Here is a 17,106-nt window from a genome sequence, read left to right on the forward strand (position 1 = left end):
ATAGCAAACACTTTCTATTTCTCATGATGCGACGAATGTCGCTTTTTTTTTTTCATGTAACAATTAATTTGTAATATAATGCAATATAGATTTTGGATGATTTCAATGAATAAATACAAACATATATATGTTGATGTCGATGTTGATGTTAATGTTTACTAGTTCTACCAATGTGTTTCGTCCCATTTGACCAAATCTAGAGCTTGTTGATGCACGTCTTTTTGCACCTTCTTTCGCATGTAGAAGATGGGACAATCCTTGTTCGAGCAGAGCACTTCCTGGTGGAGCGACCCTTGGCATCTCTGACACTCTGTCCATAATCTTGAAAACTTGTTTTCCAAATAGTTCATCTGCGACAATGCGTTTGCATAGAGGCCGGGGCCTTTACCTTCGCGTATGCAGTTGTCGCATAGCGCGCCGTGGTTGTTTGCCTTGAGAGGTGTTCTGCAGTTGACGCAAACCTCCGATTTCTTGGCAAACCTCATGAGCCCACCTGTCTTTGGAGCCGACACTTTGATGGTCCGTGTGTGTGAACCGGCCAAGAGCTCCTTTGTCTTGGACTCGCCAAGGATGGGGATAAAGATTCTCTCCAAGGGCTTCGACAATTGCTGCTCAAGATAGTACTTGACGTCGATGGGGAGCGAGTTTTCAAGCACAAAGAGCGGGTCTTCGGATTTTTCGTAGTTCTTGTCGCTGCCAGACTTGATGATGACGTACGCCACACGGTCACCCAATGTGGGCGCCGATCCCGGGTCCCTCTTCCGCATTCGCTCTGCCAACTCCACATGTGCCTGTCTGGCAGAGTAATCGTGCTTGGAATAGGCCTTGGTGATCACCAACTGTGAAAGATCGACTCTGTTCTGTAGTAGATCCGCAATGGTTTGCTTAACAAATCGCTGGGCCTTCTCGACATTCCGCTCCTCCAAGATAAACTCCAACACTTTTGTGATGACATTCTGCACCAATCTGCAGTTGTCTCTTCTCACTGTCTCGATACCTTTGGTATCCATCTTATCAAACTTTTCCGGCCCTGTCCAATATAGCCCCGCGTATCTCTTTTTATTTATCAACAAATAGGGAAAGTAGACTTTCTCAAACTCAAGCTTGATTGGCTTTTTGAACTTCTGCGACACATACTCGGCAGCTTCTTCCCCAAGCTTCATGCATGTCTCCAAGTCCTGGTATCCGAATTTGACCATGACGGAATCCGTGTCACCGTAAATGACCTGGGCATCATAGGGGTGCCCGTTCTTCTTTGAGTAGTGTTCTTGCACCTCATTCTTTGTTTTTTCAATCATCTCACGGCCAAACGCGGTGACGGACGATGAAATGGCAAGACACGGCAACTTGCCTATAGTTGCACCAGTGAAGCCGTAAACGGAATTTGCAGATATCTTCAACGCAAGCTGTCGACCGTTCAACACATCCTTTTTAAACGGATCGGTCTCGTTCTTTAAATCGATCTTGGCCTTTTTTCTTGCAGACAACAACTCGTTGAGGATGGTGGGCAAGATGCCCTTTTTCTTGTTTGCATTGACAAAATAGTCGCCATTGGGTGTCCTTGTGTATTCTTCCTCGCTCAAACCAAAAGCCTTGATCGAGTTCTTGTTGAGCAAAGTAGTATAGCACAAGTTGTGCGCCATCATGATGGAGGGATACAACGAGCTGAAATCCAACGTGGCTATGGGCACGTCGTAGTAGCCTCTTTCGGGTTCAATGACGGTGGCACCTTCGTACTCTTCGTTTGAGCCTTCGCTTTTCATGTTTGGAATAACAATGTCCTCCTCCAAGCATTTGCGAAACAACTGCGATATAACCTTAATCTGCTGGCCCCTGGATAAAAGATATGAAAACGGCACACCAGTGACTCTGGCCATTTCCGTGTAGTTGACCAAGCACATCAACTTGTCCATCAACCGCAAGGGAAGGTATGCGTCCTTGAGACAGTAAACAGCGAGTCTTCTCCTCGTTTCATTGGTACCGTTCTGCAAGTCTGTGATGATTGAATGCTGCACGTCCTCCTTCTGCTCTCCCAAAAAATAGGCAGAGACCGAGTTCAAAGTATACGATCTCAACTTGTACTCACGCTGGATAAACTGGAGCAAGTCCAACTGCATACGACCATCAATGTTGACAACTTTATTTTCTCTTGTTCCATAAGCTTTTGAACTGAACACCGCGTCCTTCACCTCCTGCTTCACGTGCTTCAACCGTCCAAAGAACGGGAACTTGGCTACTCCCAAGGCTTTCGCTCTGTCGAGCAAGTAGGGGAAATCAAAGTTGGCGGTGTTATAGCCGATTATAACGTCAGGATCCACCTCGTTGACAAAGTCTCTCCAATGAAGCAACATTTGCTCCTCCTTCTCATGTTCAAAAATGTGCGAGCCAATAATGGGCGAGCAAGTATTGACAGTGAACACATTCCTCACAAACGGCTTGGTGTCTCCCAACTTGGACACCACGTTTGCAATTTGAATCACGGGATCTTGTTCAGCTTCAGGAAACACACCTTTCCTGCCGGCGCATTCAATGTCAAAGGACAAGACACGCAAAGGTGCCATTTTCAAGTATTCGCCCTCCGACGCGTGTGATATCAAGTCGCGATAGTCGATCGAGCACTCGATCTGGCAGGTGGAGATTTTGAACGCCACGGTGGTATATTTCGACTTGGGCAACGTCATCCACGACATTCCCGTGATCTTGCAATCGATCATGAGACGTAGCAAATAGTTGATGTTGTCATAGGTAACGCTCTGCTGCACGGGGAACAAGTCCTCGAATCGAATCTCGGCTTTTTCAAACGCGCCTCTCAACCGGGCGATGTTGCGCGAGTTGTTGGCGAATATCTGGAAAAACGGGGTTCTGATGTTGTTGTTGAACCCCCAGATGGATTCCTTGCGCTTGATCTCTACTCGCACCACGCCATCGTAGTTTGCCTTTAAGTAGCTCGTGAACTGATGCAAGTGGTCTCTATTGAACCCCTTTGGCACGGGCGAGTAGAAGTAGTGGGTGAACCCCATGACGTTGCATAGCACGGAGTAGCCTTCTTGCGTTATACCAAAGAATCTAGCGTACGTCGACTCGTTCTCGTTATGTTCTTCCGCATCCAATTGCTGGAAAACCACGTCGTGGATGGCGGGGTCAAAGTCTGGTGGCAACGATGGTCTCGACCACAGTTGGTCGTCCCCCGAGCCCATGCTCAGCACCGCCTGCGTCATATCCACTAGCTCTTTCTCAAACTCCGAGGGGGTCTCCGACCCACTGGGCCGTTTGACTTTCTTTAGGAGATGTTCTTGCGATGGTGTGAGTTCAAACTGGGAAGTGGCCGACGCGAGTTGCGTCGCCACGGGAAGCGAGTGCGCTTGGTCTTGATGGATCTCCACCAATGCTCTTTTCGTCGACATCTCGATTATATTACTTGCTTCTTGTATTGTATTAAGATCAGGGAACCGTTAAAAAAGGTTCCAAGTGCCAATGTGGATTGCTCCTGTGTGGCACACTTTTTCAACACATTTCAACTTGCAACTTGCAACATTTTTTTTTTTTGAAAGAGACCATGACGCGTTGGGATACTTGAGACGCGCATAACTACAATTTTGCAAGCAAGTACATACAAACTGAGTAATTGTCATTGTCAATAACAATGAAGATGAGTGGAAGTTTCTTCGCAGTTGCTTGTGTGAGGAAGAGAAAGGGAGAATAGCTCTAAAAAGATAGATATCTCTCTAAATGATGTAAAAATGGTAATCGCTACACTAGTCTCTAATACAAAAGAATAAAAAAAAGTCCTCCCACAAGTAACCCAGGGGTGGAGGTTTGTTTGTTTGTTTGTTTGTTTGTTGTTGACTACCTAGACTCATCAACATCCATTGCATCGTCATTGTCGTTAATTTCCACAATTTGCGCGCTTGAATAATGTATCATGCTCTCCGTCGCCGACCGGTTGTTCTCTGACAATTGTCCCGGTCTCAGCAGGTGCACGGACGGCACGTATTCGGAAGAGTGCGACTTTGGTCCCATTTTGGGGCTCCCGGAAGACGAGAGGTTCAAGACCTTGGGCGAGTTTGGTTGATTGAAAACGCCATTCTTCTCGCCCTTCCTCGACGACGGCGACGACAATGAGTGGCCGCCTCCTCTGGGGCTGAGATTAGGGTTGCCATTCTTGATGGCGCTCTTCTTTAGCTTTTTCGCAAAGTCGGACGTCCTGTTGTTGTGGTTCTGCTTCGACAATTCTTTCAATTGGTTGATGTTGTGTATGCACTTGTTGATGGTTTGCATCAATAATTTCGGCTTCAATGGTTTCGACACATAGTCGTCCATTCCCTTTGCCAAGGATTTTTCTCGATCTCCCAACATTGCGTGGGCCGTTAATGCAATGATTGGTGTTCTAAAAGTCAACGAGTCGATTGGGTTTGACTTTTTCTCCCATTGTCTGATTTTCTCAACGGATTCGAATCCTCCCATCACGGGCATCTGTACATCCATCAATACAACGTCGTACTTGTCCTTCTGTATTGCCTCAAACGCCTCTAGCCCATTCTCAACAACTTCGACTTGGTGTCCTTGTTTCTCCAAGATCCTCACCGCCAATTTTTGATTCACGAGGTTATCTTCCGCTAATAAGATGTTGTAGCTAACAGACTCGTCCGAGTTTTGCGAAATCGACCTCGACTCCAACGCGGGGATTAATGCGCTTGCCAAGTCCGTAATCGAGCACGGCGTGTTGCCATAGGAGGAAATACCCAAATCGATGCATACCCTCATATTCAATTCGGGGATGGAGTGGTGGACAAGGACCAATGGAATGTACTTGACCTCGGATAGGAGTCTCAATTTCTTGGCAGTTGCAATCGAGTCAATCATGATGATGTCGTACTTGATGGGCTCCGATAAGTTTGCGTCTTCAATATTCTTGATAATCACTGGATTCAAGCCAAGCTCGAGAATGCCGTCACGGATCTCGGCCAACTCTTCGTCGGTGTGCTCGGTGGAAACAAACAAAACATAGTGGGAGTTGAATGGCAAGAGCTGTTCTGTTTGCCTCGTGTACCTTATATTTGAAGGTGAAACACTCACGGTAAAGTTAAAGTTTGAACCCGATCCGTATTCTGAAGTGACCCAGATTTCACCGCCCATCAAGTGAATCAACTGTTTCGAGATTGATAAACCTAAACCGGTACCTCCGAATTTCCTTGTGGTTGACCCATCTGCTTGGCAAAACGTGTCAAAGATCAACCCGAGTTTGTCCTTTTCGATACCAATACCGGTATCACTAACGCAGACTTCTAATAGCAACTTGTCGCTCTCGTTGGCAATCTTGTCCGATTTTCTCACTCGAACGCTAACTCTTCCTTCCTTGGTGAATTTGATTGCATTTCCTGCCAAGTTCAATATGACTTGTCGTAACCTAAAGGAGTCACCAATCAAGTTGTCTGGGAATGACGAGTCGCACTGATAGGTCAAGTCGAGATTCTTCTCAATGGCTTTCACGGCCAAGGTCTTTAAAGCACCAAATACCGTGCCACGCAACGAGAAATCAATCTGTTCAACCGTCATTCTGTTGGCTTCAATCTTGGAAATATCCAAAATGTCGTCAATGATTGTCAATAGGGAGTTGGCCAAGTTGTGGACAATGGACAACATTTCTCTTTGGTACTGGGTAAGCTCGGTATCCAATGATAGCTGAGTCATACCAATGATACCGTTCAACGGGGTCCTGATTTCATGCGACATGTTGGCCAAAAACTCCGACTTGGCGCTATTGGCCAACTCTGCAGCTTCTCTCGCAGCAGTGTTTCTCTGGATCGATTCTCTCAAGTTCAACACCATTTGATTAATCTTGGTCTTTAACGCATCCATTTCACCCAGCGCTTCCACCGTGATGAATTTGGTGAAATCTCCATCGGTGGCAGCTTTCGTGATTTGCGCAAAAGCTCGCACTTGCGATGTCAAGTTGGACGCCATCGTGTTGACATTCGAGGTGATCTCCTTCCACAACCCATCGACATCGCTCACCTGTGCCTGGATACCCAACTTACCATTGATACCAACATCTCGCGCGACTTTGGACACTTCCGAAGCAAACAATTGCAAAGAGTCCACCATCTTGTTGATGGTGTTTTTCAACTGCAAGATTTCACCTTGAGCGTGGACATCAATCTTTTGAGATAAATCACCATGGGCCACGGCGGTGGTAACGGTAGCAATCGATCTCACTTGATTTGTCAAATTTGTAGCCATTAGATTGACATTTTCAGTGACTGCTTTCCAAGCCCCTTCAACGTCTTGGACATTTGCTTGACCTCCCAATATACCCAAGGTACCCACCTCTCTAGATAGAGTTGTGACTTCAGAGGCAAATTTCAATAATCGATCCACCATTTGATTAATGGTGAGTTTCAAATTCAAAATCTCACCTTTACAATTGGCAGTGACTTTTTTCGACAAGTCACCTTTAGCGACAGCAGTTGTCACATTGGCAATATTTCTCACCTGGGTGGTCAAGTTCAAAGCCATGGCATTAACGTTATCGGTCAATTCTTTCCATATACCTTCGACATTTTCGATAAATGCTTGGCCGCCCAATATCCCCAAGACTCCAACATCTCGCGCGACTTTGGATACTTCAAAAGCAAACGTGCGCAACTGGTCCACCATGGTATTTATGGTCATTTGCAATTGCAAGATTTCCCCTTGCGCATGGACATTGATTTTTCTCGACAAATCGCCTCTCGCGACGGCTCTTGTCACGTCGGCGATTTCTCGCACTTGATTAGTCAAGTTTAGAGCCATAATGTTGACGTTATCGGTCAATGATCTCCATATTCCAACCGAGCCTTCGTTTTTCGCTTGACCCCCCAACTCACCATTGGCCACCTCGGTGGCGACTTTTGTCACTTCATTAGCAAACGTCTGCAATTGGTCCATCATGGTGTTTATGGTGATTTTCACTTTTAAAATCTCGGGGTCGCTTTCCACGGTGTGGATCTCGACTTTTTTCGACAAATCCCCCATGGCCACCGAGATGACCACGGTTCCGATTTCCGAAAGCGCTTGTTTGAAGGCCTTGTTGGCGGTTTTGCACACTTCCAACTCGTTGTTGTAGTCGTTGATCACGAGGTCCTGCTGCGTAATGTGTTTCATTAGGTCATTGCGCATTTCCATGTGTTTCTGCTGGTACAACGCGGGGTCTTCCAAGATCTTGAGAATTTCATCGTGGGAGTATGAAGAGGCCAACATGTTTTGCTGGTAGCAGGTGTTTTTGTTGTGCTTCAGATCACTCGTGTGGGCAGTGGCAGCAGCAGAATGAGGCGAAAAAGACATCGCTGTCACCGGTGAATGACTTGTTCTCGCTGGTGACGAAGGCGAAGAGTTTATATTCAAGTTGAATGCAATATGGTGGTTTTCACTTGGCGACCTTGAGGATGGCTCTGCAGCTGAACTTGTTGAAGCTGAAGGTGTTGAAGCTGAAGGTGTTGAAAGCTTCGGCTTTTTGACTGGAGGAGTAATCTTGACTTTGGTATAAAAAAAAACAACAAGAAAAAAACAAAAGATGGTTGACCTTTAAAGTTAGAAACCACCCTGTTGAATAGCAGCAGTTGAGGCTAAATAGCTTTTTTTTTTTTTTGCGAGACTCGTCAGTGGTGCCAGTCGTCGCAGTAGCAGTAGTAGTCTCTACAGCTCCCAATGTAGTGAAAACCCAAAAATCAAAAACCCAAAAGTGCAAACAAAAAAAAAAGGAGTGATGCTATTGGTGGTTTTTGGCTGTGTTTTGGTGTTGGGTGTGTTTTGGTGGTAGGTGGTGGATCTGGTGTGGTGTGTTTGGTGTGTATGGTGATCTCTCTCTCCCTATAGTGCGGATGAAAGTGCTGCTAAATTTTGTTAGCAGGTTATTTTTAATCTCTAATAAACAGGGGGTCGTGCACAGGTGCACAGATTTGCCGCTTGTAGAAAAAATAAAAAAAAGGGGGTCAATACGGAGCAGAAAAGAAAATAACAACGTCAAATCGGTCAGTTCATCATCTACGGGAGGTGGTAATGGTGGTGGCAATATTGCGGAGACAGAGGGGTTAGTAGAAGTCAAGAGGAACCCTGAGGTTGATTCCCAACTCGAGTTCTAAAATTCATCTCTTGAAAATTTAACATGTGTCCCCACCGTATCAGAGAGAGAGAGATAGTGTGTGTGTGTGTGTATTGTACCTAGCAGAGATTACAAGGATTTGGGGAACAATGACATCACGAAAATTTTTGACAGAATAAAATTTGCACCACTGGCAGTAGTAGTAACACTGGTAGCTTTGTTTCAGACTGGTTCGGAACTAGGCGACTAAAAGATTACCCTGCGTAGTCCTCCACACTGTTAAATTCGGAACAGTTGCTTCATCGTGGATTGGCTCCATCACACACAGTGTGAACCAAAAAATTGGTCTGTCAACCACATCCAATCATAAGAAAGTGTGGTGTTTTTTTTTTTTTCCCCCCTCTTGTTTCGAAAGCGCGACCGCGAATTACTACTGTCCATCTCATCAGGAGAGACATGGAGAAGGAAACAAATCGACTATAAATGGCTATAGATTAGACCCCCCATTGAATAACATATAGCAAAGTCTACCTGCGCCTTCTATTCCCTCTCCGCTAAGCCTTGTGGAGACTAAACTTCTCTGGAGGGTTTCCTTGAGAGAGATAGGTAGATAAGTGGAGATTGTTTCTCTATCACGTGCTTCACGAGATAACGAAAATCACGTGCAACAGATACGGCTCTCCTTTTTCTTTCTGAGACCCAAAGCGAGATATTATCCTCCAAACCACCTTGAGAGTTTGTAACCGTCTCTGCTTCTTTGTCTCAGAAGATGCATAGGACAGTACGCTAGCACACTAGTGGTGGTAGCACTGGTCGAACCAGGAGCCGTGAGAGATCTCTCCCCTGTTCTCCGTGTCCTTCTCCCTCCTCTTCTTCTTCTGTTTGAGTGAAGCTTGCCAACAACTATAGTTTTTAATCTCACTCTCTTTCGCTAGTTGTTTTTATCCTCCCATTCCGATGCAGCCCTTTTTCAATAGAATTTTGTGCGAAATTTATAGAAAGAGGGCTGCGCTCCTGGCGCTATAGATCTTGGAGAGAGAGAGACAGACTAAATTACCTTCAGACTCAAAGCTTGCAATCAAAGAGGCAATTCTCGTAGTTTTAACGTATTCTCCCGAGCCAGATTAGCAGCAGCAGTGGCAGCCACAGATCTAGTAACCCGGGCACTCCACCGTTAGTGTCGCGTGGACAGAAAACGCGTCACGACACAGAGGTCGTGTAACTCAACCAAATAGAGAAGGAGTAAAAAACAGCTGAAACCACCAGTGAGCTCACGAACGGCAAGAGCCTGAGAGTGAAAAATAAAAAAAAGGTTGAACAGGACTGTGACGCAAATCATCACGAGGTATAACCCCCCCCCCCCCCCCCCGACTACCAGAACAACGACAAAATGCCAGAATCATCGACATCAAAATCAAACTACTTGCAACTCACGTTGTCAGATGAGTCAAAGGAAAGAATCGTCAAATTGTTGGACTACTCAAAAGTGATTGCTCACTATGGCTTCATCCCCTTGATTTTGTATTTGGGCTGGTCCGCTACTCCAAGCAAACCATCAATCTTGAGTTTGTTGTCTCCATTCCCATCTGTTTAAAAACATTTCTCGACTTGTTTTGAAGGATAAAATCCTTCTCCTCCGCCCGTCCTCCCTTGTCACACAACCGGGAGCCTAGTGTTTTTTCCAGAGAAGAAACTCAGCGAGGTGGCTGTTGTTTTGTAAATAGAATGTGTTTAGCTTCATAGAGATCTGATTCTAAATACATGGCAACGAATTACTAGAGTAGGTTTATAAAAAAAGTGATAAAAAAAGACCGTCTCAATTGAGGAGAAGAGTGGGAAATTCTTTTTTTTTTTTTTCAACAAATTATCAAACAATTCATTTCCCCAGCATCCTTCTCTCTCTAGTGCCGTCTCTCAATTATCAAACCTCATCTCTACTCCAGGTGAAAACCTCTCATGAGACCATATATCACCAAAAAATTGAAAAAGAAAGTAGCGTACCTCTCTTTTTTTTTTTTTTTTTTTTTTTTTTATTCTTTCGCAACTACAAAGATGGCCTAAGATACAACCAAAAGTAGGAGCTCATTTGCATACGAGAAGCAAGGGGGATAAGGGCCAACACCATGAACAATGAGCAACCCTTCACGCAAGCACACGCAGCGACAGCCAAGCTCACGCGGCGCAACATCGAGATCATCTCGGGCCTCGCCGCCGGGTTCGCCACCACGATAACGACGCACCCGCTCGACGTCATCAAAGTGCGACTCCAACTCTCGCATCAAACCGCTTCGGGTTCTTCCCACAAGCCGTTCCATTCCATCAGCTCGGTGCTCCGACGGATCAACCACGACGCCATTGTGCTGTCGCAGCGGAACCACTGGCTGAGACCAGTCAACCTCATGTTGGAGGCGTATCGCGGTCTAGTGCCGAATCTAGTGGGCAACATCTCGGCGTGGGGGCTATATTTCACCTTGTATGCCGAGTTCAAGCAACATGTTCATTTCGCGAGCGACACCTTGACTTATTTCACCAGCTCGACTCTTGCGGGCTTAACTACCTCGGTTATCACGAACCCCATCTGGGTTTTGAAGACGAGGATCTTGGGCGAGTCTCGAGGTGAGCCGGGCGCGTATCGCTCGCTTGCCGATGGTGTCAGGAAGATGCTTCGGCGCGAAGGCGTGGCGAGTTTCTGGAAGGGGGCCATCCCGAGCATGTTTCAAGTTTTCCAAGCGAGTTTACAAATTACGATATATGACCAATTGAAGAACTACCACATCCGGGGGAAAAAGAAACTGCAGCAGTTGCATTCGTGGCAGTATCTATACATCTCGGCCACCTCGAAAATCTTCAGCAGTTTGATCATGTACCCGGCGCAAGTTGTCAAATCTCGGTTACAGAATAGCCATGGCGACTTGAGTATCTTGCAAGTGGTGAAGAACTTGTATTTTAACGAAGGTGGATACGCGGCGTTTTACAAAGGGTTGAGTGCGAATATCCTCCGAGTGTTGCCTGCTACTTGCATCACTTTTGTCACTTATGAAAGTGTCAAAAAGTACTTGACTTTGCATGTGTGAGTTAACCCCCCCCCAACCCCCCTCTCTGGTCATACATAAAAACATACACAAATACCGGGGCAAGGGGAAAAGGAAGGGAAAGGAGTCCATGACGATGGGAAATAGCATTTTATTTGTATTTATTTGTATTTATTTGATAGAAGGCAGCAGCCAAATTTCTCACATGTTTAATGAAGGAGCGCAAGTTGTTGATCTGGCAAAGACAAGCAAATCGATTTTGGCAATGATGTAGCCATTTCACTCACAACCTCTGTCACCGTTGGAGTTACTCATTGCCCTATCCTCTGAGTTTTAAGCAGCTCTGGTGTGGATTTGCTGAATTGTGATGGTGGTGGTGCAGATGTGACGCGACGCGTCCTGCGACAAAAAAAAACCCTTTGCAACCATTTCCAAAACACCACCAGCAGCATCTTTCATAGATTGAAAAAACAACATGGACACGAGACGTTTTCACGAGTTCTGAGTCACACCCATGCCGCTCGCTTTACCAACTGCAAATGCCGCCGCTGGTGGTGGTGATATCTCTCCACTTTTAAAAGCCGGCGTGAAACGAATGGCTGGGGAAGAAGCCAACGAAACAACCGAAGCCAAATCCAAACATGACTCCATTTCTGCTTCGCTAGAAAGAGAGACCAAACGAGCTAAAACGGACTCAGGGATATGGTTGCCGCCTTCAGTTTCTCAAATCCCCAACCCACAAGAGTTCAAAACTACAACCTACATGTCAGCCGTCCCCGTTGCCATCGTCAACAACCCCACAGCACTGGTGGAGTTGGGTGTAGACGAAGCAGGCCGCGGTCCAGTTCTAGGACCCATGGTATACGGAGTCGCTTACTCTCTTGAACATTTCCTGAAGAACTTGCAGCGCGATTACGGGTTCGCTGACTCGAAGCAACTAACAGACGAGAAACGGCAGCTGCTATTGCGTATGATTGAAGACGGAGACGAGGGTGGAACGCAGTTGAATCAGAATGTTGGGTGGTGCACCACGACCATGACCGCCAAGGACATCTCGCGGGGCATGTTGAAGTCGGTCAGCAACGGGCACGGCACCTACAATTTGAACGAGCAGGCGCACGACGCCACCATCGACTTGATCCGCCGCGTGTTGGCGCAGGGGGTCAATGTGCGCCGCATATACGTCGACACCGTGGGCCCGCCCGTGACATACCAGGCTAAACTCAAGAAGCTCTTCCCCACCATCGAGATCACGGTGGCGAAAAAGGCCGATTCGATTTACCCCATCGTGAGCGCGGCCTCCGTGGTTGCCAAAGTCACGAGGGACTTGAATTTGCAGTTTTTCAACCGGGAGATGGAGCTTGCTCTGGGGAGACCACACAAGTTGGGGTCGGGGTACCCGAGCGATCCCAACACAAGCGCGTGGTTGAATGCCAATGTCGACCCCGTGTTTGGCTGGTGTTTTGGGTTGATTCGCTTTTCGTGGCAGACGGCCAAGGACTGCTTAAAGAGGCACAGCGCGGTGGAAGTGGTTTATAGAGACGATTGCTTCAAAGATAAGGGGTACAAGGACGTCACCAAGTTGATGGACACGGCGCATTCGACGAGGGGAAAGATCAAAAAGCTGCACTTCTGTAATGACGAAGTAGACTGGATGTAAAAAAAAAAGAAAGAAATTAAAGAGACCGGTGGCGTAGCATGGAATCGAGGCTGAAGCCGGGCTTGTCTGGGGATTTGGTTGTTGCTTGTTCCTCTTCTCCTCCTCGAGTGACTTTGGTGGAAGATCGCCGGACTTGTAAGTCCGCGAGGACGTGGTTTTGTATCATCGGGACACTCTGATGCGCTCGCAGCAGTTGCGAAAACGCCTTTTTTTGACACCCAACCGTCGAGAAGAGCAGGGTTGGGCCAACAAAGGGGGGGCCAGAAACAGCCTGGGAGATAGCCTGGAAACAACACAGCGGTGGCTCGGCATGGAATCGGAGACTGAGCCTTATTCAAGCTCCGCCAAAGCCACCCAGCAAAAGTACCTTTGTCTTTGTTGGCGCAAAGTGCTAGTGATGGGTCATATTGTGCCCACACTTGGTAGCACACTATCGCTGGCTCCAATCATCGTGGTGGCCGATAGCACAAGAGAAGAAGACAAGAGTAGAAGAGCCAGTTTTGAAACAAGATCCAATTGGATGCTAGCCCGCGTCCTCTTTCCCTCTCTCTAGCTCCCTAGCTGGCATTCCAACTACATTGGAACTGGCTTGCTAGCTAGCGTGGTTGTGTGGTTGTTGTTTGGGTGCGTAGGTGGCTCTCAGTGAGTGCGACGGAGTCGAAGAGCCTCCGAAATTTTAGTTCTGCAACGAGAGGACGGAAACCAATATATTTCGAAGGAAGCCAACCCTCCGTCGATAGGTCCATCTTTTCACAGCTCAAGTCCTCCAGTTGGTCCCTACAAACACACGTCTAAACATATTCATATATCCACATCACCAGTGACAATGTCAGCTATGTTTGTTGCTTCCAGGTCGGCACTGGCTATACGTTCTTCCTTGTTGCCTAGAGCAGCAACATGCTCGTCCGCCTCCATCGCCAGAACTTCCTTCTTGACATTGGCCAGACTATACTCTTCGGACAAGTTCCCGCCACACACGGTGATCCATATGCCGGCCTTGTCGCCCACCATGACCCAGGGTAACATTCAAGAATGGAGCAAGAAAGTCGGGGACCAATTGAGTCCCGGAGAAGCCATTGCCGAGATTGAGACAGATAAGGCATCCATGGATTTTGAGTTCCAGGAAGAAGGTTACTTGGCCAAGATCTTGATGGAGGCTGGAAGCAAGGAGGTTCCTGTTGGCCAGCCCATTGCTGTTTACGTTGAAGAAGCCGACGAAGTGGCTGCATTTGAAAATTTCACTGCTGCTGATGCTGGTGAAGGAGCAAAACCAGCTCCAGCTGCAGAAGAGCCAACGAAAGAAGAACCAAAAAAGGAGGAAGCAGCACCCTCAAAGAAGAGCGAGCCTTCAAGCCAGAAACTTGCTGCTCCAACCGATAGAATCTTTGCTTCTCCCTACGCCAAGACCATTGCTTTGGAAAAGGGCATCTCTTTGAAAGGTGTCAAGGGTTCCGGTCCACGTGGTAGAATCGTTGCCAAGGATCTTGAAGGTCTTGAAGCTCAAGGCCAAGCTCAAGCTGCTCCAGGAGCTACTACCGTTGCTGCTGGTGGTGCTGCTGCTGCTGCCCCGGTAGCTGCTGCCGGTGCATCTTATCAAGACATCCCCTTGACTCAAATGAGAAAGACCATTGCTTCCAGGTTGTTGCAGTCGACTCAACAATCGCCAACTTACATCATCCAGTCCCAGATCTCCGTCTCGAAGCTTTTGAAACTACGTGCTTCACTCAATGCTTCGGCTGAAGACAGATACAGATTGTCCGTTAACGACTTGTTGATCAAGGCCATTGCCGTTGCTTCTCAAAGAGTGCCCCAGGTTAACTCTGCCTGGTTGGGCGACCAAGGCGTCATTAGACAATACAACAATGTCGACGTGTCCGTCGCCGTGGCCACACCAACCGGCTTAATCACACCCATCATCAAGGATGCTCAAAGCAAGAGATTGTCGGAAATCTCCAACGAGATCAAGGACTTGGGCAAGAGAGCCAAAGCGGGCAAGTTGAGCCCCGAAGAGTACCAGGGCGGCACCATTTGTATCTCCAACTTGGGAATGAACCACGCGGTCACTGCCTTTACTTCGATTATCAACCCGCCACAATCTGCCATTGTTGCCATTGGCACTACTGAAAAGAAGGCGGTGCCAAGTGAAGTCAACGAGCAAGGTTTCATCTTTGACGACGTGATGACCATCACGGGTACTTTTGACCATAGAGTTGTCGACGGTGCTTTGGGTGGGGAATGGATCAAAGAGTTGAAGAGAATTGTTGAAAACCCATTAGAAATGTTGATCTAAAAAAGAAAAGAAAAACACGTAAGTGTCTTTTTCTTTTTGTCCATGCAAATTCCCCATTAGTGTATAACAATCGTAGCAGACAAAGACAACGTGTCGTTAATCCTTCCAGACTTCATGGTGGTAGTACTCTCTTGGTGTCCCCCCCCCTCCGTCTGGTTTCCGACTCTCTGATAAACGTGTGCGCTCCCCTTCTGCGACTCAAAGCAAAGAACGAAATAAAGATAAAAATAAAAATTACATCTAGAGACCTTCCAGAACTTGGAGCCACGGACAGGGATACAACAATAACAACTACCCTCCATAACCCCAGGATGACTCTCGAGAAAGTCTACATTGCAAGACATGGATACCGCTCCAACTGGCTCCCACCACCACATCCGCCCAACCCCACGGGCATCGACTCGGATCCGCCCAACCCCACGGGCATCGACTCGGATCCGCCCCTCGCACCCCACGGCGTCGAGCAAGCCAAACAACTCGCCGCGTACATCTACTCGCTCCCACGCTCGGACCAACCGCAATTCATCCTCACCTCGCCCTTTTACCGCTGCGTAGAAACCGCGCAGCCCATTGCGCGCATGTTGAACTTGCGCGTGGGGCTCGAGCGCGGCGTCGGCGAGTGGTTCAAGCCCGGTCGAGGAGTCGTACCTACGCCAGCGGACTACAGCGACTTGGGCCAATTCTTCCCCGAGGTGCTCATGGAGGAAGACGCATGGCCGCGGGACCATTTGGGGGTGATCCCGAGTCTTGAAGGGGAGACACCCGAGCGGATCTTGCAGCGGGCCCGCGCGTTCTGGCACGCGTTCATCCCTCAATTTGAAGCACAGTTTCCACGTGTGGAGAATATTTTGATTGTGACGCATGCGGCGACCAAGATTGCGTTGGGGTGCGCCTTGCTTGAGTTGGACTCGGTCACGAGCGCCATCGACGCTGACGGCACCATGTTGCGCGCGGGCGCGTGCTCATTATCGGAGTACGTGAGAAATGAGGGGGACAACAAGTGGGCGTTGAAGATGAATGGCAATTGCGAGTTCTTGACCCAGGGCGAAGAGATGAACTGGGATTTCACCACGGGGGTTGAGGCTGGGTCAGCTGAGGATATCGCGAGACGCAAGAAAGAGGCGCAGGGTAAGCAAGAGCCTGATGCCGAAAAACCTACCGGTGACGCCGAAAACGAGGAGGCCGTCCTGGCCAACGAGGAGGATTTTGAGGTACGTGATTAGAAAATAAAAACAAAGAGCCAATATATCTGGATTATAGAAGGGGAGACGTGAAGCCTGATTTTTTTTGGTTGTTTTTGACGTATAGAGAAACTAGAAAACATAATAGAATAGAGAGACATGCACATTTGGACACAAGAATCAATCAAACACGAAAAAGAGCAAAGAAAACCGTCCTTTCATTCCCCATAAACCTGCCTGCTTTTTGTAGTTTTTTCTTTTTACTAACAGGCATCCCGCAATAGCACTTTTACATCACAATAGATCTACCGCTAGTCAGCCAGAAACACGACGACGGCGAAAACCTCGGCTCAGCAACCAGCAGCACCAAGACCAAGAGCCAAACGCCACGAGCCAAGAACAACATCATCAAATCATCAGCGCAACTCCAATTCACCGACTTGAGCGGCGCCAGTCCGCTCGTTAAGATCTCCAATAACTCAGCCGTGGGCTCGGCAACCGAAACTTCAACCAACGGCACTCTAAATCACGTGATGGACGCGTCGGAGCTCATCAACAACCGCATCTTCGAGACCAAGTGGCACGAGCTCGTGGGGTCGGAACTCATATTCGACGACTATGGCGAGTTGATTGGGCAAGTCAAGGAGCACCTCACGTGCAACCCCAAGTCCAAGTTTGTTTCGCTCAAGCCCCCCGAACCCAAAGTTAAAGAAGAAAAGGACGCCGAGGAGGAGGGCACGAACAGAAGGAGGAAACAGAGCGCATTTTTGAAACGGGCTATTCGAATAGCGAAAGCGAGGGAAAAGGCCACCATCGGTGACTAGCGTTTTTCTATCAAAAAAATATTAAAATTCATTGTATGA

The 17,106-nt window shown here is 47.7% G+C and overlaps 7 protein-coding genes across 7 annotated transcripts; 5 read left to right on the forward strand and 2 right to left on the reverse strand. All coding sequences in view use genetic code 12, as the record gives it.

The window, feature by feature from the left end:
• Positions 1-164: 164 nt before the first annotated feature.
• LODBEIA_P59250 (uncharacterized protein) lies at positions 165-3,404 on the reverse strand (the record flags this gene model as incomplete). The annotated part of the gene is made up of 1 exon (XM_066976311.1): positions 165-3,404. The coding sequence occupies one exon, from the start codon at positions 3,402-3,404 to the stop codon at positions 165-167; it is 3,240 nt and encodes a 1,079-aa protein (XP_066832863.1).
• Positions 3,405-3,846: 442 nt separating this feature from the next.
• On the reverse strand, positions 3,847-7,239 carry LODBEIA_P59260 (uncharacterized protein; the record flags this gene model as incomplete). Its single annotated transcript, XM_066976312.1, has 1 exon — positions 3,847-7,239. One exon carries the CDS (start codon positions 7,237-7,239, stop codon positions 3,847-3,849), a length of 3,393 nt encoding a protein of 1,130 aa, XP_066832864.1.
• A 2,231-nt stretch (positions 7,240-9,470) lies between these two features.
• Positions 9,471-9,674, forward strand: LODBEIA_P59270 (uncharacterized protein; the record flags this gene model as incomplete). The annotated part of the gene is made up of 1 exon (XM_066976313.1): positions 9,471-9,674. One exon carries the CDS (start codon positions 9,471-9,473, stop codon positions 9,672-9,674), a length of 204 nt encoding a protein of 67 aa, XP_066832865.1.
• A 529-nt stretch (positions 9,675-10,203) lies between these two features.
• On the forward strand, positions 10,204-11,154 carry LODBEIA_P59280 (uncharacterized protein; the record flags this gene model as incomplete). Its single annotated transcript, XM_066976314.1, has 1 exon — positions 10,204-11,154. One exon carries the CDS (start codon positions 10,204-10,206, stop codon positions 11,152-11,154), a length of 951 nt encoding a protein of 316 aa, XP_066832866.1.
• Positions 11,155-11,626: 472 nt separating this feature from the next.
• Positions 11,627-12,772, forward strand: LODBEIA_P59290 (uncharacterized protein; the record flags this gene model as incomplete). Its single annotated transcript, XM_066976315.1, has 1 exon — positions 11,627-12,772. One exon carries the CDS (start codon positions 11,627-11,629, stop codon positions 12,770-12,772), a length of 1,146 nt encoding a protein of 381 aa, XP_066832867.1.
• An 826-nt stretch (positions 12,773-13,598) lies between these two features.
• LODBEIA_P59300 (uncharacterized protein) lies at positions 13,599-15,062 on the forward strand (the record flags this gene model as incomplete). Its single annotated transcript, XM_066976317.1, has 1 exon — positions 13,599-15,062. The coding sequence occupies one exon, from the start codon at positions 13,599-13,601 to the stop codon at positions 15,060-15,062; it is 1,464 nt and encodes a 487-aa protein (XP_066832868.1).
• A 311-nt stretch (positions 15,063-15,373) lies between these two features.
• On the forward strand, positions 15,374-17,067 carry LODBEIA_P59310 (uncharacterized protein; the record flags this gene model as incomplete). Its single annotated transcript, XM_066976318.1, has 2 exons — positions 15,374-16,273; positions 16,528-17,067. The coding sequence occupies 2 exons, from the start codon at positions 15,374-15,376 to the stop codon at positions 17,065-17,067; spliced, it is 1,440 nt and encodes a 479-aa protein (XP_066832869.1).
• Between the last annotated feature and the right edge of the window lie 39 nt (positions 17,068-17,106).

Source organism: Lodderomyces beijingensis (genome assembly GCF_963989305.1).
Source record: "Lodderomyces beijingensis strain CBS 14171 genome assembly, chromosome: 8".
Taxonomy (NCBI): domain Eukaryota; kingdom Fungi; phylum Ascomycota; class Pichiomycetes; order Serinales; family Debaryomycetaceae; genus Lodderomyces; species Lodderomyces beijingensis.